Source organism: Mytilus edulis, chromosome 6, assembly GCF_963676685.1.
Source record: "Mytilus edulis chromosome 6, xbMytEdul2.2, whole genome shotgun sequence".
NCBI lineage: Eukaryota > Metazoa > Mollusca > Bivalvia > Mytilida > Mytilidae > Mytilus > Mytilus edulis.
Window position 1 is genome coordinate 14,852,682 of NC_092349.1, and position 23,704 is coordinate 14,876,385.

Genomic DNA, 23,704 nt, shown 5'->3' on the forward strand with positions numbered 1-23,704 from the left:
TTTCATAGATTTCTATTTACTTAAACTTAAGTTATGGTGCGAAAACCAAGAATAATGCTTATTTGGGCCCTTTTTGGCCCCTAATTCCTAAACTGTTAGAACCAAAACTCCCAAAATCAATCCAAACCTTCCTTTTGTGGTCATACCTTGTGTCAAATTTCATGGATTTCTATTTACTTAAACTTAAGTTATTGTGCGAAAACCAAGAAAATGCTTATTTGGGCCCTTTTTGGCCCCTAATTCCTAAAATGTTGGAATCAAAACTGCCAAAATCAATCCCAACCTTCCTTTTGTGGTCATAAACCTTGTGTTATTTCATAGATTTCTATTCACTTTTACTAAAGTTAGAGTGCGAAAACTAAAAGTATTCGGACGACGACGACGACGACGACGCAGATGACGACGCCAACGTGATAGCAATATACGACGACAAATTAAAATTTTTGCGGTTGTATAAGAATGAACGATACTTGTTTGTAACGTGTAAGTGTTAGTACATCTTTATCAAACAAATGAATGCATTGATTTCGTGAGTCCAAATAACCCCCCTCGGAAATTCCTGGCTACGGGCTGGAGTAGAATTAGTAAACACTCACACATTCTTCCATCATGCAGGCAACTCCTCATCCCAAATCGATTACATTCTGGTTCAAGATGAAAATTTGGTAATGGACTATAAAATAGAAGAAAAATCTTGTGCAAACACCTCGGCACACACAATTGTTAAAATAGAAATAGCCTCTCAAATGACAAAAATCAGAAAATCAAACCAACAGAACAATAAAGCAAAGTACAAAATGCAATGGGAAAAAATTGACAAAAAGGGTTATAATAGTATCATTCAAAACAGTATAACCTCCATAGAGACTGAAAAGGATGTAAACATACAGTTAGACATGTTAGTGGAAGCAATGACTAAAGCAGGGAAAAAAACAATTCCAACTAAATTGTTGCAAACAAAGGGTCCAAAATGGAAAGCCTCTCCTGAAGTGCTTATAATTTTAAATGCATGTAGAGAAATATACAAGAAATGGCAGAGTGTTGGAAAAACAAAAGATCATGTCTTAGCAATTGAGTTAAAGAAGGAAAAAAAGAAGTTAAGAAGCAAACTTAGAGCAGAGCAAGCAGTGGACAGACAAAAACTTTATCAGCAAATAATAGACAATCCCAAAACACAGCTATTTTATAGGCTAATAAACAGAGGTAGAAATAACAACCGTACAACAACAAATTGCCTCAAAATCAATGGTGAATACATGTTCCTACCAGAAGAGCAAAGAAAAGGTTTTGCACAGTACTATGAAGACCTAAGAATACCAAAAGAAGAACAGTACGACTGTAACTATCTGAATCTATGCAAAGTTAGACAAAGCTGCATACAAGAAGCCCTGCAGGAATGTACAGATATCCCAGAAATGTTTACAGAATCAGAAATAGAGAAAGCGATAGATTGTCTCAACACCAACAAGAGTCCGGATGAATATGGACTCACAACAGAACATCTAAAAAATGCAAAAGAAACTATAACACCAGCTTTAAAATCAATATTTAACAACATCTTATTATATAGGAAAGTTCCAACCTCATTCAAATCTGGTATACTCACTCCAGTGCTTAAAAAAGATAAAGATTCCACTGAATTAGGCAATTATAGAGGCATAACAGTTACACCAGTTACAGGAAAAACATTTGAGTACTCATTCCTAACCAAGCTGAATTTAGAATCTAAAACAGACCTCCAGTTTGGCTTCACAAAAGGTTTAAATGGCAAAAAATGGCAAGTCTAATTATATCAGAAGCCAGGTATGAGGAAAAAAAAGGATCCGAAAAATTTCTTTATTAATATTTTGGACGTGAAATCTGCATTTGATGTTGTTCAGCATTACATTCTTATGGACAAGATGATAGATCAGGATATACATCCAGTATATTGGAAGATACTTACAGAACTCTATAATGACTTGACATCAAAAGTGAAATGGCTAGATGGTATCAGTACCCCATTCAACATCAAACAAGGTGTAAGACAAGGAGGAATACTGTCCACTCATCTTTACAAAGTTTTTGTCCAGGACTTACTTGTGGAATTAGAAGAAAATGCTCTTGGATATCACCTAGGAAATATATATGCAGGCACTCCAACATGTGCTGATGACATAGCATTTATCTCTAACAATGAGAATGAGCTTCAGATAATGTTAAATGTACTCAGCAGATATGCCAATGAACATCATTATACCATACATCCAATGAAAACACAAATTATTGATTGCTCAAAGACAAAAAGCAACTTTAAGTGGAATCTAGGTGGAAATGAAATAAATATCGCAGAATCAGGTGTACATTTAGGTATTATAAGAGCTGAAAAGAATGAATGCCAAGTCAATATACAAGAACGAATACAAATTGCGAGAAGGACGAAATATGCTCTAATGGGGTCAGGAGTCCATGGAACAAATGGTTTAGATCCTCCAACATCATACAGCATCTATAAAACATATGTTGTACCAAGGCTTATATATGGACTTGAAGTATTACCCATGACAAAGGCTAATATTGAGCAACTTGAAAAATTCCACAGGAAAAATCTCAGGCATATACAATCCCTACCAGAAAGAACATCTAACGCAGCAGTCTTACTTTTAATAGGAGCCTTACCGATAGAGGCAGAAATACACAAAAGATGTCTATCTCTCCTTTTATCTCTGTTAAACTCTGGAAATGATAAAATACATCAAATACTAACCAGACAAATAACTACAAATTTTGACAACAATAAGAGCTTTTTTACAAGAATAAGGAATATACTAGAAATGTATGGGCTACCAAGCATCACCCAATTACAAAATAACATACCAAAGAAAGAGCATTGGAAAAATTCTATCAAGACAAAAGTGGATAAATTTTGGAATGAAAAGATCTTAGCTGATGTAGAAAACAAATCAAGCCTAGCATTCCTTAATACAAGCAATCTAGAACCAAACAAACCACATCGTGTCTGGAATATTAAACAACTCCCACGAATCGAACTACGAAAGGCAATCATTAAAGCAAGAGTAATGACTGGGACATATATACTGCAAGTGGATAAACACAAATTCACACACTACAATGTGGAAGGAACTTGTCAACTTTGTTACAGTGGTAATGAGGATGTGACACATTTCCTAACAACTTGTCCAATACTAAGTACAACAAGAGAAAAGTACTTCTCAGAAATAAGAGAAATCATCACCTATGAGATTACTGCAGAAAATTGGAACAATGTCTTTAAAAACAAGGCAGCAATCTCTCAGTTAATAATAGACTGTTCAAAATATAAAGAAGTACTCAACAACTCTAATAAATTAGTGAACGTGATTGAGAACAAAACAAGAAACTTGATCTTTCAGCTACATATGGACAGATTGAAAGTTCTGGAAAAAAAAGAATGAATAAGAATAGACAGAATGATATGTGTAGGAATAATTCCATAATAAACAGTATTCATGGATCAGGACAATATGAGGAAATTCAGTCAACAGATTATAGTGCCTTAATATGATACATATAGACATTAAGCCTGGCACCGAGTCTGAAATATGAAAAATAAAGTATATAATGAAAAAAATATATAAATGTACATAATGTACAAACAAAGAAAAGAAATAGTATTAAGTACATATATTTTAAAATCTATTTTAATCTCATTTAAAAATCACTACTGATGCCAAATTATTTTATTTTATTTTATAATTACTGCAATATTTGAATAAAATGAATATAAGACATATATATTTTAAAGGAAACATCTTCACAGTTAACATCCCTAACCACCTTATCTAAAAAAAAAATTATCGTTTATAGTTTTAAATCACCAAATCCATTAGGTATTTTACATAAGTATGAAATTGCTACTTAATATATTACAATGGATTTAACCAGTTTTTAGCACATTTGATCATATTTTACTTAATTTTATCGCTCAACAATAAATGGTTTACTTTTATTCTAGACTTATATAAAGCAATAATAACAGATTTTTAACATAAACATGAGATAATATAGTTTTAAAAAAACACCCAAGTCCCTGTATATATGCCATGTAAAAAAAAAACCAACAACTTTCTTTCTTTTATATGCATGTGCTGTACATATTTTTAATGTGTTTACAAAGAAAAAAAGACATTAAGGGTATATACTCCATTCGGAGGTGCTCCTACTTAAAGGAGGCTAATACACAGAAGAAGAAGTAACCATCAATCAGGGGCGTTACTTATATAAACCAAAAATTACTAATATATAAGCTTTAAGTAACTTAAAATAATTACTTGTAAAAGTAACGCCCCTGACTGATGGTTACATGTAAGGCCCGTAGGATTTTACAATTAATTTTGAACATAAAAGTGGCACTTTTTGCCCTCTGTAAACATAGAAGACAGGAAGTCTACACTAATTCCTTTCGGTCATGTTTGTATCTACCTACTAACTAAATGTCTGCATAGTATTAGAAAGATTGAGAGATCAGGGGGCTCTCACTATTGCCCTGTGCCTTTTGTCCTAAAATTTTGAAAATTTTTGGCTGAAAAGTGACAATCTAAGCCCTGCGTAGATATCGATACTATTATACATATTTATTTTAGCAAACATCGTTAGCTTTATTTCGAAAAAAATAAACAATTGACAGCAATGTCTTCAATGTTTGATAATGTTTGACTTTATCATTTGAATTTAACTCCCGAGTGACAGTCACTGCACCAGTATGTACGTAGATTTTGCTATTTTGGCTGATGTATGTTTCTGAAATATAATTCCCGTTTAGACTAATATAGTAGTGCGCAGTACTAGTATGTGACATCACATAAGCTGATATCAAGTACAGTCCTTCAAGTTCACATGTAAACTTTCCCGTGTTCTTGTAAGCCGAAAGGTCGGTGATTTGTCAGCCTTGACGATGGATGAGCGGTCATGTCAACTGAAAAAATTCAGAAAATGAATGCAATTAGTATTGGAAAAGACTTAAGTAAACTGTTTTTTAACACCTTTTGCAAACTATAGACTATTTGAAGGTGAAGTAAAATGAATAGTTGGATACAAAAGACGGAATATGGTGATTTAGCATTGTACTTGCTTTTCTTATTAGAATTTCACTTAACATTTTTAAGACACATTTTGTCACCAAATTCCATAGTTTCAAAAAAGTTCGAGAATATGCGTACCGTGACTTAGTTGGCAGTTACAGAGCATTGTTATTAACATGTTTGTGATGCAAATAGAATTGACTCATTGTTTTTATTCAAAACAAAAAATAAAATAAACAGAATCCTCTCTCGGTGGTGATTTCCACGGCAATGTTTTTGATATTAAGGTGTCACATAACGGACGAGCCACTTGTCTTTTAGATAGGGCTTGACTATCGAATCCAAAAAAGTGTTATGTGTTCTAGTTTTCAAAGCAAATAAAAAGTGCTTTAAAACAAGCTTATTTTCACACGAAAGGTTGCGCAAATTGTTCATTTTATAAGAAGTATATTCAAGAGGAAAATATAACTTTGAAAAATGTATTAAGGCATATTCGTATTAAAGAATTTCAGAAACAATTGGTAGTTGTATTTTATTTCTTAATATCAAGTATATATCTATATAAATAGGGACAGTTTTAATTTTGTTTTTGTGTATCTATTAAAAAAAATCGATAGTCACTAGTAGATAAATCGTTTAGTTTGTTTTCCTTTAAATGGAAAGTCCTAAAATTTTGTATCCGAATGTGTAACTCTCCATAAAACACTGGAGCGATCATTAGATCCACGATTTCTGAATCTTTCAATATAACTAAAATTGAGAATGGAAATGAAGAATGTGCCAAAGAGACAACAACCCGACAATTGAAAAAAACAACAGCAGAAGGTAACCAACAGGTCTTCAATGTAGCGAGAAATTCCCGCATCCAGAGGCGTCCTTCAGCTGACCCCTAAACAAATATATACTAGTTCAGTGATAATGAACGCCATACTAATTTCCAAATGGTACACAAGAAACTAAAATTAAAATAATACAAGACTAACAACGGTCAGAGGCTCCTGACTCGGGGCAGGCGCAAAAATGCGGCGGAGTTAAACATAATTGTGAGATCTCAACCCTCCACCTATACCACTAGCCAATGTAGAAAGGTAAACGCATAACAATACGCACATTAAAATTCAGTCCAAGAAAATTCCGAGTCTGATGTCAGAAGATGTAACCAAAGAAAATAAACAAAATGACAATAATACATAAATAGCAACAGACTACTAGCAGTTAACTGACATGCCAGCTCCAGACTTCAATTAAACTGACTGAAAGATTATGATTTCATCTTATCAGGCACAATCCTTCCCGTTAGGGGTTTAGTAGCATACCATCATAACATATATGAAAAGAACATAACCCGTGTCATGCCAACAACTAGTTTTTGAATAAATGTGTTTAGTTCCGATGCAAAAACCCTATAAGTGAATCAATATTAACGCCAAAATATGCAATCTTTAATGACCTGACAACAGTATCGTACTATATCTCTTCTTAATAAGTCTATTCAAAGGTTTTGTTAGTTTTTGAGGTGAATACTGACACCTTTGTGCTTTATAAAGAATATTTCCATAAAAAATTGGATGTGAAATACCTGAACGTATAAGAAGTCTGCATGTTGAGCTATATTTACGAATGATGTCCTTATACCGATGATAAAATTTAGTAAATGTTTTAACTAGTTTGTGATATCGAAAACCCTGGTGTAATAGTTTTTCAGTAATACATAAATTTCTCTCGTTAAAATCTAAAACATTGTTACATACACGAGCGAATCGTACAAGTTAAGATATATAAACACCGTAAGATGGTGACAAGGGAACGTCACCATCTAAAAATGGATAATTAACGATAGGAAATGAAAAATAATCTCTTTTATCATAAATTTTAGTATTCAGCTTTCCGTTAGTGATATAGATATCAAGATTGAGGAAAGGGCAGTGGTCATTGTTAGTATTAGCTTTATTTAAAGTAAGTTCAGCAGGATAAATTTCTTTAATAGACACACTGAAGTCGTCATTATTGAAAGCCAAAATATCATTCAAATATCTAAAAGTATTATTAAATTTGTTGATCAGATGTTGTTTCGATGGGTCTTTGCTTATTTTTGTCATAAATTGTAATTCATAGCAATACAAAAACAGGTCCGCAATAAGTGGTGCACATTAAGTCCCCATTGGAATTCCGATAATCTGACGACATACGGAATTCCCAAAGCGAACAAAAATGTTATCTAGTAAAAATCCAAGGGCATATATAGTATCAAAGCATGTCTAATTGACATAGTTTTTTTGTTTATTGCTACTAAAAAATGACCTAAAAGAGTTTGAACATATATATTCACATTCTGACTTTTTAAATGCCCATTTAATTAGGTGTGTGAATTTTTTCTTAATGAGAATGTGAGGCAATGTGGTATACAGGGTAGAACAATCAAAACTTTGAACAGATTCAAAATCACCAATATAAGCATGCAATTTATCAAGTACTTCCAACGAGTTTTTGACACTCCAAAAGTAATTAATTCCACTATTATCGAAGGCCTTATTTGAACAATTTATTATCAGCTTTTTATTGTACCAAGTGTACTGGTCAACAGAATAGATAATGTAGTAGTGGAACAATGGCTTGAAGACGAAATAAATCTATCTTTGTAAGTTGTTTTGTGTAGATTCGGAAGCCAGTACATAGTTGGGACTTTCATTGTATTTGGCTCTGCTTGTAAAGCGGTAGCTAAAAGTTTATGTTTGTTACAGATGTCGTTTTCTGAAAATGGAGTCAGTTGGAATGTTGGTGAATTGGTGATTTCTTTTTTCAGAACCTCAATGTAAAATTTACGTCAAACAATAATAATGTTATTAGCAGCTTTATCGGCCGGGACAACAACAAATGTCATGGCTAGTTCTTTTAGTTTATGTTTGATACGAGAAATAGGTTTATTGTGGTTATTGTCAATAGTAAAATGTTCTTTAAAATGTTGAATACGTATATCAACTATCTTCATTACTGAATTAAAAAAAGACTCCAAAGATTTTTTGTCAGCTTTTTCCCGTTTTATCCATTTCATACATTAAGTATGGAGTGAGTCGTGGATGATATTACGACACTCATTCCAATTAATAATTGACGGGTGACGATATTTAGGTCCTTTACTGAGGAATGATTTTAACTCTCGGTCTTGAACAATGTTAAGATCTCCTGTTATAACATGGGAAATGGGTCCATAAATATATTCGGAGGTACTACAATTACATGAAGTAGGTGTATTTTCACTGATATTAACATCTTTACACAGTTGACTATAATTAAACACAAAGTTCCGGGTAGATTTCTTGTAAATATAACAAATAAGAGGTAGCTCAGTATTGTCAAAATATCCCGGAATTTGTTCTTTAACAGAATGGTCGTTAAATATAACCTTCATATACTTCGATATATCGAAAAGGAAAGTGATTAAAATTAATCGTTTATTTTGACAGGATACTCAACTGGATGTTTGGGAAACTTTCTTGTAAAGCAATCAAAATATGACTACAGCAAACATATAGCTATGCAATATATACATGTAACGTTAACCATTATTTCCCGCAGTGTTATTTAGTACCAAATATTGTATATGAAAAAGGACTCATTAAATGGCCTTACCTTTTTCTGCATTGTTGTTTATCTGCTTCTGTACCATTGTCATTGTCAAATTATCACTGGTTTCCTTTGCTTCCATCCTAGCATTTATGTCAGCTGCTATCGAATTTTGACTCTGCTAAATTCTCATTAATTGTTTGTAAGTTTTGGTTTCTAATTTCTTTAACTGACTGCTTATATCACATGTATCAGCTGCTTTCGTATTTTGACGATATTCAAGATTGGATAATTGGTTACTTGTTTTCGTTTCTAATTCCTTAATTAGCTGTTTGTGCTGGTATTCAACTCGTTCATAACTCGTTTTGAATCAATTGTCATATTATACAAGGCTACAAAAATCGGCTTCGTGTGCGCTCGTTTACAGATAAAGAATGTGTTTGAGCAGAATCTGCTTGGACGGCTTGTTGCATTTCCTGCAAGGTTTTAATGCTGCTTAGTTGTTTCAAGATCTCAATTACACAATAAATACAGTATAAGCATAATGTAATTGTCTTAATATGATTGTGTGAGATGTACAGTAACAGTTGTCTAGTTTTATATAAAATACTTGATATTAACATTGAACCAAAAACAAAGACATTTGTAACTTATTACAATCAATAACATTAACGGTACCAATTTTCCTGCACCAGATGCGCATTTCGACAATACATGTCTCTTCAGTGATGCTCGTGACCAAAATATTTGAAATTCAAAACTTATATAAAAGATGAAGAGCTATAATCCAAAAGGTAAAAAAACTAAAGCCAAATCCGTGAAAGGAATCAGAGCTTTGCATGACGGAGATACATTCCTTAATTTATAATAATTTCTAACATTTAATAACCAAATCGTGCCAATGTTCAGTTATAGAATAAAAATGAAACACCAAAGATTCAGTACATCATTCAGAATGATATTATATTACACATATAACAAATGGTAAAACTTACCCGAAAGTAAAATTAACTGTTTAGCTAGTATATGGGGACGAAGTCCCCAATAACAGTAGAAAATTCAATAAAAAAAAAAAAAAAAAAAAAAAAAAAAAATCGGGAAAATTTTCCCGATATTTTCATTGTACTTATGAACTCAAAATCGTTCATTTTTTTGGTCGCGTTTTTGAATTTCCCGATCTGCGCAGAAATCTACTTCCGTTTCTGGTCTTATTTGCATGAGACTTTGGATAAAATGTATATTTATCAGACTAAGAAAGAAACTCAATACTCATTATTTCTAAAAATTGTTTGTTATAAAAAAAAAAGTTACCTGATGACAGCGTTCTTGTTGACATTGAATATGACGTCATAACTTATTTAACGTCACAACTAAAATCCATAACGACACAACCAAAATTGGAAACGTTACGTTCTTTGTTTACATTGAATATGACGTCATAACGTCACAACTAAATCCCTTACTACAGAACCAAATCGGAAACGTTACGGTATTTCCGTTTTTCTTTTAACATGTTTGATTTATAAAAAAAAATCATACAGACTTCGTCCCCATTCACAGGTTATGCCTACCTCATATTACATATTTATTTTAACAAACGTAATCCTTAAATTTTTAATGGTATGTATTCATTTAATTTTGATTATTGTTAATGTTGAATACAACCCACCAAAAAGATACCAAGACCCAGGAGCATACAACCAGACTTGGTCATTTAGTTTTAACTTCTGGGTGACAGTAACTGCACCAGTATGTATGTAAGTAGCGCTATGATCGCCGATGTATGTTTCAGAAATAGAATTTCCGTTCAAATAAATATAGAAGAACGCATGATTGGTATAAGACATCACAGAAGCTGATATTAGGTACAGTCCTTCATGATCATGTTCACACGTAAACTTTCCTATGTTATTGTATGACGCCAGGTTAGTGACCCCTAAACTGAACTTTACATCGTCGAACTTTATTATGGTACCAGCTACTGTTCCGCTTGTCGATGGATGAGCAGTCATGGCAACTGAAATAATTCAGAAAATAAAAGCATGCATTATTGAAAAAGTGAACTGAATTTGAGTACCTTTTGCGAAGTTAAAACTATCTAACTATTTTATCCTTTGAAGGTGTAGTAAAATGAATAGTTGGATACAAAAGACGGAATATTGTGATTGAGTGTTGAAATTGCATTTCTTATTAGAATTGCACTTAAAAAACAAGTTGTGTCATCACATTTCTAATGTGTTCATGAAAATAAATGAACAAACATAGTTTCAAGAAAGTTTGAAATTTATGTGTACCGTGACTGAGTTGATGGTTACAGAGCAATACTATTCACATATGTGTGATGCACATATAATTGACTGCTTGTTTTATCTAGCAAAAATAAACATCATTCTTTGTCCACAGGAAACGTTCTTGATGTTTAGGTGTCACATAACTTACGATACAGTTGTCTTTTTATTTGGTCAAGGTTATCGATTCCAAATAGAGCTATGTGGTCAAGTTTTCAGACAAATAAAAGTGTAAACAAGCTGTTTTTCACACTAAAGGTTGTGCAAATTGTTTATATTGAGAGCAAAAGATACAAGAAAAAGTAGAACTTTGATTTTCTTTTTAGGCATACCCGTATGAAATAATCACAGGAAAAATGAGTAGTTATATTTATTTCTTGTTACATACTAGGCAGATATCTATATGGATATGGAGAGTTTTAATTGTTTTTGTGTATATTTTGAAAAAAGAATCGTTCCTAACTTTTAGATGCATAATTTATTTTGTTTTCCTTTAAATGTAAAGTCCTAAATTTCTATATCAAAATTTGTTACTTTCTGTGAAACTCTAGAGCGATCAATCAATCCACGATTTCTGAATACTCCAGTTTAAATCATCTCGAAATAAATCGAAGAGGAAAGTTATTAAGATCAATCATTTATTAAGACTGGATACTTAACTGAATGGAACCTTTCTTGCCAAGCAATTCAAATATGACTATTGCTAACAAATTGCTATACCATATATACATGGAGAGTTGTATCATTGGCACTCATACCACATCTTTTATATCTTAGCAACTTTAAGCACATTTTCATGAGTGTTATTTAGTACCAAATATTGTATATGAAAAATGACACATTATTTGGTCTTACCTCTTTCTGCATTGTTGTTTATCTGCTTCTGTACCATTGTCATTGTCAAAATATCACTGGTTTCCTTTGCTTCCATCCTTGTGATTATGTCAGCTGCTGTCGAATTTTGACTCTGCTCAATTCTTATTAATTGTTTGTAAGTTTTGGTTTCTAAATTCTTTAACTTACTGCTTATATCAGCTGCTGTCGTATTTTGACGATATTCAAGATTGGATAATTGGTTACTTGTTTTCGTTTCTAAATTTCTTAAAAGGCTGCTTGTGCTGGTATTCAACTCGTTCATGACTCTTTTTGAATCAATTGTCATATTATACAAGGCTACAAAATCCTGACTTCGTGCACGTTCGTTTACAGATAAAGAATGTGTTTGAGCAGAAACTGTCTGAACGGCTTGTTGCAAACTTTGTATTTCCTGCAATGGTTTAATGCTGCCAAGTTGTTTAAAGATCTTAAAATCGCTGCTCATTTCTCCAATTTTGTTGCGTAATAACCGAAGTTCGTTTTCCATTAAATTCTGTTCAGTTTGTAAAACTTTGTTCTCTGTTTGTAGCTGATTATACTTACGTTCCAGTTCTACATATTTTAGCTCCATGGATTCGAAACTTGAATTGGAATCGCTTTGATTTGCACATTTAACTAATTTCATCTCAAGAATATTAAATTTGTGTTCCAATTGTGAAGACAGAACGGCAAGTGATTTGTCGACGTAGTGACGTATTTGTTCATCTTCCTGATGTCTCGATTTAGTCTCGTCCAAAAATTCTAATGCGGTAACGTATTGATTCGATGTTCCTAATTGACCATTAGCGTTTTGTGACTTATCTAAGAGAAATCCATGTACAGTGAGAAATACAAGAAAAAAAGGAAACAGTTTTGTCGCCATACTGGTTAATAAAAAAAAAATAAAAAAAATGTTACAGAGCTTGTAAAACGACTCTTTTATGGATCTAAATTAAGATAAATAATTGTCTTAAATCAAACTGTGTTTGCATAACTTATCGATGGTTATTTATATGATAAAAATATGTGTGTTGCTATGTATACAATCACATTCTATTGATAGTACAAACTATATCCTAAAATATATCAATAACACTAAGCTATTTGTTCGATTCAACGTATGGGTTCTGTCAGATTTTATTACCTGTTAGTTCTGGCTCTTTTAAAATGAGTTTACTTAAAGGATTGATAGGTTTATTCGGATTTTATTTTACATGTCTAAATTTCATGCTTTACTCATAGACTAACATGAAAATGGAATTACACATTTGTCAAAATAATCCTTCCCACATTTATGACACAGTTCATTATAAAATCCTCAGTATCGAGACAACTCATGTTTTTTTTACATTTTGTACATTCAAAGCGTTATTCTTGGATTTTCCTTCATCTGGAAGGCTCATCTCAAACATTTATAACCTAATGAAGTATACATACTGGAAGATGCCAGGAGTTATATGACTAAGGCGGAAACTAATACATTGTTACTAAATCCTGACAATGTTTAGTTTGCCTGATAACTGTTTGAACCTTAAATTCGAGTTCAGAATAATGTATTAATTTGCTGACGGAAATAAGAACGTAATTTCCCTAAATATCCGATTAAGGTAATACATATGAGGATTTGAATTATTTCTAAGTTACTAAGTTGCATAATTCAATTTATTTATATAAACGTAAATCGTATACTTTATGTGAATCTTTTTTTCTGTAAAACGAGTGAGTATTTCCCTCTTATAAATATTATTCTAACTACAATTAGCCACCAATTATTCAAACATTGTAAAATTTGATGACTGTATGCCTATTGTTGATAAAATAACCAAAACAATTTGTGTGGGGAAAATACGATGGGGGCCAAACCTTTAACAGGTAGGGCAATCATAGGTTTATAACACAAAAAAAATGAGGTCTAAAATTTTCAAAAATTGAAATTGGACAATTACCTAGTATTATACTGTCCAATATCCGAAATCTAAATGTATTGCTAGATTTAGTATTTCAAAGAACACCAAGAATTGTTTTTGGTTCCGTTTTGACCCCTTATTTCTATAACGTGAATGTCTTGCAACAAAGTATTAACAGACAAAGGACACATCGCTAAAACATTATACCGCGGCAAATCTATAACTTTCAACAATTGAATGCCACCATTCTAAATAAAACAAAATAAAGGCTACCTTTATTTCTCCTATCCCTTCTTTATGGGGGTTTCAAATGACCGGTCCATTATATATGTAATTATCCAATCACTGTCCGATTTTTGTCCATTTTTGTATGTTTCTTGGGGAAAATAGTGTATAAAGACAGACTTTCAAAGCTAAAATGATCAGTAAAGAAAACTTTACAATAAAATAAACAAACTGGAAATTCATGTATTTACTTCTTTAAAAAAAACCGCTAACGCTAGGTATAAAGATATTGTTCAGTGATCTATGGCATAAAGGCATCAATTTTCAAAATTAATTTACCCGCATGCTCATTATTAAAGACCAATCGATTAAAACTAAACTTTGCAATTGATTATTTAATAATTGTTCAACAATATCTGATGCGATTTCTTCATTTTAAATCGAGGAACAACCATGTCAAGGTTTTTCTCTTTTTAAACCACAACCATTTTCCAAATGATAGCTACAGAATTGATCCAGGTTGATATCAATTGGACAGAAACAGATCGGAATCAATTATGACGTAGACAGTAATCATACTAATCGTAATAATGTTCATTGACCATAATGACGATGAAAGCACATCGTCTAATAACATTTCGACATCATATAATGAAGTTAACCACACCACATGATATAAGATTATATTACATGATCATAATACAATGACAATACCGAATCATTATAAAGTTTTGTGCACGTAATATAAAGTAAAATGCACATAATATAAGGATGTTTGTACATAATATAATGATCTTTGCACATCATAGAAGAATATTTACAAATCATATACGGATATTTGCACATCATTTAAGAATGTGTGCACATCATATAAGTATGTTTGCACATCATATAAGTACATTTGCACATCAAAAAAGTATGCTTGCACATCATATAAATACGAAAGCACATCATATAAGTATATTTGCACATCATATAAAGATGTTTAGACATCATATAAAGATACTTGCACATAATATAAGCATATTTTCACGTCATATTTAGGTGTTTGCACATCATATAATTGCAAGTGCACATCATATAAAGGTAAATGCACATCATATAATGACAGGTGTACATCATATAAAGGTAGATGCACATTATATAATAAAAATGGTCATTACAAGACATGTTTGGCGTTCCATACTCTAAGGGCTCATAGGTTGCATGTTCTTCCTTTAAATGTATGACATATGACCTTCTCTATAAGGAGCTCATAGGTTGCATGTTCTACTTTCCAATGCATGACCTAGCACCTCTTCTCTTAGAGGCACATAAGTTGCATGTGCTACCTTAAAATGTATGACCTACCCTTTTTCACTATTCACAATTAATTCACTATAAACATTACGTGATTACCTAATTATGATTGAGTAAGATGAAAAGTAACAATTATCTTCTGTTATATCAAATACTCGGTGTTACCATGGAACCACAAAACACAGAAATTTGTATATTATTGTAATCAAATCGTCCAAATGTTTTACTTTTCGGTTACTGAATAACAATGAAACACCAAAGATTCAGTACATTATGCAGAATAAAATGAGATTGTACGTATAAAACGGGTTTCAAAGGTTCAGAAATTAAATAATCTGTTCAGCTTTTATACATATTGATTTTCACAAATGCTTTACATTTATTTCTAGTGTCTTCAGAGTTTGCTTATGTGTATTCCCTTAATTTTGAAAATCGTTAAATTTGAAAGCAGCCTAGAATACAAATACCAAGACCCAGGAGCATACAACCAGACTTGGTCATTTGGATTTAACTTTAATTTTGACGCAATTGATCTTCACCCTGGTGTCTCGCCTTAGTCTCCGTAAAAATTTCCGCCGCCGTAGCATATTGATCTGGTGTTCCTGATTGACCACTAACCATTGGTGACTTATCCATGAGAAAGCCATGACCAGCTACGAAAACAGCAAACAAACAAAAAGAACTTTTATAGTTCGTTCTTATGTTGTGCTGTTATACCACTGTCCCAGGTTAGGGGAGGGTTGGATCCCGCTAACATGTTTAACCCCGCCTCATTATTTATGCATTGGTGACTTATCCATGAGAAAGCCATGACCAGCTACGAAAACAGCAAACAAAGAAAAGAACTGCATCGCCATACTTGTTTTGATAAAGAACTAAGTAAGTTGTAACACATCGTTTATTGGTTTAATGATAAATATAAATTGTATCTATTTATTAACATAATTGTTTGAACAAGTTATCAATATTTATTTATATGTATAATTTTAAGTCACAAGATTAAATCCCGTTAAATACTTAATAGGTTGATATGAATAAAGACTTATACGACTTTTCACATTTTAATTTGTATGCCTTTGTATGGGCACCAGTTGCTCTCTTAAAAAGGGAAACCACCTTCAGTGTTTGGGTGGGCTCGTGTTTCTAAGTTCTGTAGTGTGGAACAGATAAAAAGTCTACATTAACCATAACCTTTTAAAGGGTTGACATGCATCGCCCCCCTTTTAATCCATTCCTAATATTGAAGATAGCAACGACTGGTCCGGGTTGAAAAATAAATGAAATTACTTCGAAAAATAAAATTAAGCAAAGACAAATAGACCAAAGTTGATTGACATGTATTAAAAACTTTTAAATAATTTTAACGTAGACAAAATTGAGCTTGTTGAGAATAATTAACAGTCAATCTTCTGACTCGTTCCCTCCTTCCTGTTAATAAATGTATGCCTAAGACGGTGCTTTTCTTATATAATTTGAAATCAATGTGATCATTTTCAGAATGCATGCTGAGCATATAGTTACAAGATAAATGTTATGTTTACAAGCAAATCATCCATCCAACTAAGTGAAATATTTTACTCGAACTTTTGTCAATATAATGGATTTTGAAGAGACTCTCAAACAAGTGAGAATTTTAGAACAACAATACATAAACAGCAAGTCACATGCAGTACACATGACACCCAGATAACATAATTTCGTCAAGGTTGTGTACTAAGTTCAACATGTCGACCGATTTAAATATGTTTAACATGTTTAATCGATGTATACTGATATACTTGCAAATATTATCTCTGTTATAAACGGAAAATTTGTGTGTGATATACTTTGAATAACAGAATTTTCCAAAATTTGTTTTTCACTACATCAAAAGTTACTATTTTCATAATTCCAATGTGATAAAGTTAAGCACGTATTATTTTTTTTTTCTTGTGAAATGTTTACCAAAGGTAGGTCATATTCAGTTATTATTTTGATACCATTCTAATACATTATTGTTTATAACGAAGTCAAGACGTTCTCCTAATAATTTGGATTGAGCAGCCAATGAAAAGGGAAACATACATAACAGACACACAACACAACTGATTATTTACTTATTAAAATAAATAGAAAGTTTACTTGAATTCCCACTTATTACTATTGACTTATTTAATTATGCTACCTGCAGTAAAATTAATAATATGATGTCATTTAGCTTCGACTTTATAACTGGACATTTACCACAGGCTCTATTTTGACAAGAAACACAACAATATATTTCTATTTTTATTAATCGCATATTTTCTTGAAACATATACTTTTTTCTTTCCGATATCAACTCCGGACCAAAATTACCGTAAAAAAGCAGAAAAACACTTAGTTTATTATTCAACCATAAATACTGTTTCCATAACGATAGCTGTTAACACCTTTTTTTTTTTATTTCTATAATTTGCTTGTTCATTGACTTTGCTGAATGTATTAAAGGATGTGCTCACTTTTGCTAATCTGCATACTTTACTTTGCAGTCCTAGCGGTTTCCACAATTTCTAATCTTGAGCTTTGGTTCATCTATGTTGGATATATAAATACACAGATGTGTTCAGTCGAAATAAGACCGTTGAAATAAATATTTCGTTTAAAAATGAATGTATCGCTATCTGCATATCAGAAAAATATCTAATGAGCTCATATGTTGCCTGTTCTACGCTTAGATGTATGACCTACATGTATGACCTATCTATTTTACCTTTTGTTGTTATAAAATTTCGCCCTTCGTTCCTTTCGATCTACTTTACAGGACATTTCAATTTTTATATGATCCTGTCTTGAAAATATTGGCAATATTTGTCACGGAACCTTTACTATTGAACAATTAAGTCAGTACAAACGGTATGTAATATCCTTAACACGATTGAATGAGATGAGCAGTAACAGTTGTCTAATGTTATATAAAATACTCAGTATTAACAAGGAACCATACAACACCGATATGTGAAACTGTTTTTAGAAAATTGTTCAATTGTTGCACTGCTCGGTCGTAGAAGAGAAATGCACCATCAAAGATGCAGTACAGTATGCAGAATGAAATAAATATGTTAAAAATTATCAGAAATTTAAATAATCTGTTTAGTTATTATAGATACGATTTTGAAGTCTAAAAATACTTGACAGCAGTGTCTTCAGTGTTTGCTGATATGTAATCATTTTATTTTAATTATCGTTAGTGTTGACTGCAATCCACCATAAAGATAGAAAGAGCCAGTAGCATACAACCAGACTTTATCATTCTGATTTAACTCCCGTGTAATAGTCACTGCACCAGTATGTTTTTCATTATTATTATTATTTTGGGCGATGTATGTATCTGAAATAATAGTCCCATTCATATAAATATAGAATTGAGCACCACTGCTTAATGACATTACAGAAGCGGATATAATGTACAGTCCTTCCTGTTCATATGTAAACTTTCCCGTGTTCCTGTAGGCTGCAAGGTTGGTTATACCGACACTGTACTGCACATCGCTGAACTTCATTATGTTTCTGCTTACTGATCCTGACGACGAGGGATGAGCGGTCATGGCAACTGAAATTATATTTGGAAAATTAATGCAATTACATCTAGTATTGAAATGTGAACTATTTCTAAACACTTTTTTCGAACTATATATTATATATCTAGTTTATCCTTTGAAAGTGAAATAAATTGAATAGTTGAATACAAAAGTCGGAACATGTTAATTTAGCGTTGAAAATGTTTTTTTTTGGTAAAGAAGAATTTAGAAATATACCAGAGGGACATTCAAACTCAAAGATCGAAAAATAAACTGACAACGCCATAGCGAAAAAAGGAAAGACAAGCAGACAAATGGTCTCATGTCTCTGTAAGGGTAAGCAGATCCTTCTCCACATGTGACACTCGTCGTGCTGCTCATGTTACAAACCTGATGTATAATCTAACTATCAGAATTGCGCGTAACACATTTTGACATTACATTCTTGATATGTTTATCCAATTCAATGAACAAACATTTCAAGAAAGTTCGAGAACATACATACTGCGATTTAGGTGACAGTTATAGAGCATTTATATTAACATCATTGTGAAGAAATAAGAATTGACTGATCCTCTTTTGATGGTGATTTCCACGGTTGGCATTTTTTTTTGTATTCTAGGGTCGACTTCGAACTGATTAAATAGAAAAACAAGCTTTTTTGCCACCTGTGATAAAAATTACTTAGTTAAATCCGCCAAAAAGGCATATTCTATAGCAATTTCTATTTTCAGTCAGCACTCGCAATATCGTGAATTCTTATTTTGCCGCTTTCTTTATAAAGAGAAAATATTTACTTTTAAAAAGTACTACTAAAACGTACATTATTAACACAAATAAAACATACCATAACAATTCGAATTAAAAAAACAACAATAATAACAATGAATCATGTTTGAGATCATACAATCGTTTAAAAATATTTCTCTACTTTCTATGAAGGGTTTGAAGCGTTTACTCGATTTGCAAGTTAATGTTTTTTATTTAACTGTCTAGCACGATTGCGCAGTAAGTAAAACATTTTACCTGATTAACCTGTGTTAATCAAATCGAAGTCGCCCTACGAGTCACTACACTTACGACACAGTTGTCGTTTAATGAGGGTCGGACTATCGAATCCAAATAGTTATGTGGTCAAGTTTCCAAAGCACTTGAAACGTGATGCTAAACAAGTTTATCTTCACACTAAAAGTTGCGCAAATTGGTCATATTTGGAGAAGATAATACAATGTATAAAAAAGAAGTTCGACAACATGTATTGAGGCAAGCTCAAATAATCTCAGGAACAATGGAAAGTTTTAATTTATTTCTTGATACATACTATGCAGATATATGTACAAATGATGTATAAAAAGGGATTTTTTTCTACTTATCTATTAAAAAAATTAATAGTTATTCACTATCAAGTAAAGCATTTAAAATTGTTTTATTTTCAATAAAATTTTGTTATAAAAATGTGTTCTTTTAAAAAAAAAATACAGAAGCGATCACTAGATTTAAACAGCCAGTATTTCGCTATTAACTCTACACATACAATTTTAGGCTACTGTTCTTGCAGTGATGTTAAATTTTAAATGTGGTAAATGAAAACAAAGAACTGACTGTTTAGACTAACCTCTTTCTGCATTATTGTTTATCTGTTTTTCTACCATCAGTAATGTCAAATTATGACTGGTTTCCTTTGCGTCTATTCTAGTGATTATATCAGCTACGGTCGAATTTTTACTCTGCTCAATTCTTAAAAATTATGTGTTAGTTTTGGTTTCTACTTCTTTTAACTGGTTCCTTATACCAGCTGCTGTGGTATTTTGACGATGCTCAAGATAAAATAGTAGGCTACTAGTTTTTGTTTCAAATTCATTTAAATGGTTGCTTGTGTTCGTGGTAATTTCGTCTAGCGCCAGTTTCAAATCTATTGTCATATTATGCAGCGTTAGAAAATCCTGACTTAGTGCGCTCTCGTTTATAGACAAAGAATGTGTTTGAGCAGAAACAGTCTGAATTGCTTGTTGCAAAGCTTGAATTTCCTGTAACGGTTTAATGTTTCCATGTTGTTTCAAGATTAAAACATCGTTGTTAATTTGATTCGTTTTGTTTTCCAATGACACAAGTTGACTTTTCATCATATTGAACTCATTACTCACTTGCTGTAATTGGGTATATTTGCGTTCTAATTCCATATATTTGTGTTCAAGATCATTTAACTTTTGTTCTAAATAATCTTGACTTGAACTGCTTTGATTTTCACACTTTTGTAATTTCTGATCGAGGGAATCAAAGTTTTGTTGCAGTTGTGAAGTCAGAACAGCAAGAGCCTTGTTTACAAACTGTCTTAATTGTTCATTTTCTTGGTGTCTCGTCACAGTCTCGTTTATAAATTCTGACGCTGTCACATATTGATTTGATATAACTGATTGACCTCTTGTACTTCCAGAATTATCTAAGAGAAAGCCACTTGCATGTATGAAAAAGAGAAATAACGCTATGAACTGCATCGTCCATATGATTTTGATAACGAATAGAGTAGGCTCTTAAATCATTTTCAAAGACTTGGTTATTATTAATATAAAATCGTCTGTGTTTGCATTAGTTATCAAAGATTACAAGTAAGATCATATTTTTGTAACTAGATTTTCAATTGAAATTAAGAAGTAAGTAATAAATTTTTTCCAATACCTATAATATTTCATTTCAGTTCAAAGTTCGTGTCCTTACACCCCGTGTCACCTGTGAACATCGTGCATTGATTTTGAAGAATTTTCAACAGTTGAAAACTCAATATTGGATCTTTTAAACTCATAAAATAAATATTACAAAAATATTAAAATGGACAAATGATAGATTAAAACCAAAGAGCCAAAACCATGAATTGGGCAACAAAGAAAGGCATTTTGTTATTGAATAACTGACCATTAAACATTTTAATCGATTACAGTTTTTTTTTAAACACATCTTTTAAAAAACGATAAACATATCAACAATATTATATGTAAGTATATGTTTTTTATTACTTGTTTCCCCAAAAAAGAATTTTATTTTTAAAGTTTAATATAAAAACAAATTCTCACTATTTTAACCAGTTATCTTTTTCTGATAACATGACTCCTGACAATCACATACATACAGAATGTGTCGGGGTTAAACACATTTTAGCGTAATCTCAACCATCTCCCTAAACTGGGATAGTGATGTTACAGTACAACATATGCTCGAAGTATATTTTCAGTTAGAAAAGCATAACTCATCAAATGAATATACATACAAATACTACAATTACAAGTGGACGTGGCCGGGTACATCACAATAACAGAAAGACACCAAGTACAGAGAGTACTCGCAGATACTGACATACCCAAATTAAACAAGGTGTGATGTGGAACAAGTAAAAGTCTGCATATTAACCATAGATGTCTTAAGAAGTGACCCGTGTCACCTTCCATTTAATTCGGTTCTGAAATTTACCGTTACCACAGTGCCATCAATATTTAATTCTGGTCGGGGTTAGCGAAAGTAAAGAGACCAAAGCTGAGTGACATCTGTTAAACATTTTAAAGTAATTATGAAGTCCCCAAAATACAATTGTTCAGATTAATTCACATTCAGCCTTCAAACTCGTTGTCTCTTTCCTGTAATTAAGTCACCAAAACGGAGTTTATGTTTTTGTCCCGTTTCTTATTATTATGGGTGACATATTGTTATTGTTCGTTTCTTTTGTTCTTATATTTATTCTCCCACACTTTTTTGTCCATGCTATTTCTCAGAATTGGCTTGAACAAAATTGATGTCACTATACCATAATGTACAACACTATATGAAATTGTGCAATCGGGATATGGAATAATCAAGATGGCTGCTGTTGCCATGGAAACTGATAAAATGTGAAAAAAAATTACAAACTCTAAATCTTTCATTGTAAAACCTAGCTGGATGAAACTTTATGGTTATGTTGGCAGTTGTGTTCTGAGGTACCAACTTGTCATTTCGATGGCAGCTGTATGCCACCATATACTTTTTTACTGTAACATACTCATGATACTTGCTTGCATATACCAACGAGAAATTCACTTCATGTTGTATGATGCGTCATTATTATTTTCACCCTGTGTTTTGTTCCTTATCATTAGCGTTTATGATTCTGTATTCTGTTGTGCAGTACATTTGATTTAAAAAGGTTGTTGTGGTGCGTTATTTTTAGAAATTTATTAATGGTATTAGTTGTAATTTAAAATGGTTCTTATAAGAAATAATCTGGCAATAGTTATTGGAATTTAAAAGGTCGTTGTGGTGCGTTATTTCTAAAACATTATAAATAAGTGGTATTAGCTGAATTTACAATGGTTCTTGAAAGAAACAATCTGGCTATGGTTTTGTCGATTTAAATGGTCATAGTGGTGCGTTCTTTCTTAAACATTATAAATGGTTTTAGCTGGAGCGAAATGGTTTCTAAAAATAACAATCGTTGGGTGCGTTATTTACCAAAAGAAATATAAATGGCTTTAGTTTGATGTTTAAATGGTTCTTATAAGAGGCAATCTTCCGTACATGACTCAGTACTATATATAACAAAATATTGGAATATTATAAAACACCTGTAATAGCTTTTTTTAAAAGCTTATTGTATTTTAGCTGATAATATTGAGAACAGTGGTTTGTGAGTAAAGGTTTTTTTGTTGGAATATTGCACTCCAATCAATATGTAATTTTGAATACGTAGCACTTTTTTTCTACTAATTTTTTATTTTAGTTCTTTTATTGGTGGACCAGGGTTATATTGGAAGACTTAGTAAAATTGAGAATGGGATTGGGGAATTATATTATAATGAAATGCATACTGTGTCTATAATCAACTTGATAAAAAAGCATATAACCTACATGTACTTTTGAGGAATACTACTTGACAGAATGGACTACTATAGAAGGCCTTTCAAATTAGACAATGTTACATCTGATACGTATAGAAGTGATTA

At 31.9% G+C, this 23,704-nt stretch overlaps 1 protein-coding gene across 1 annotated transcript; it reads right to left on the reverse strand.

Moving 5' to 3' along the window:
* Window positions 1-9,930: 9,930 nt before the first annotated feature.
* On the reverse strand, window positions 9,931-12,674 carry LOC139525991 (uncharacterized). Its single transcript, XM_071321177.1, has 2 exons — window positions 11,768-12,674; window positions 9,931-10,641 (listed from the first exon to the last, which is right to left on the reverse strand). The coding sequence occupies exons 1-2, from the start codon at window positions 12,648-12,650 to the stop codon at window positions 10,253-10,255; spliced, it is 1,272 nt and encodes a 423-aa protein (XP_071177278.1). The 5' UTR covers window positions 12,651-12,674; the 3' UTR covers window positions 9,931-10,252.
* Between the last annotated feature and the right edge of the window lie 11,030 nt (window positions 12,675-23,704).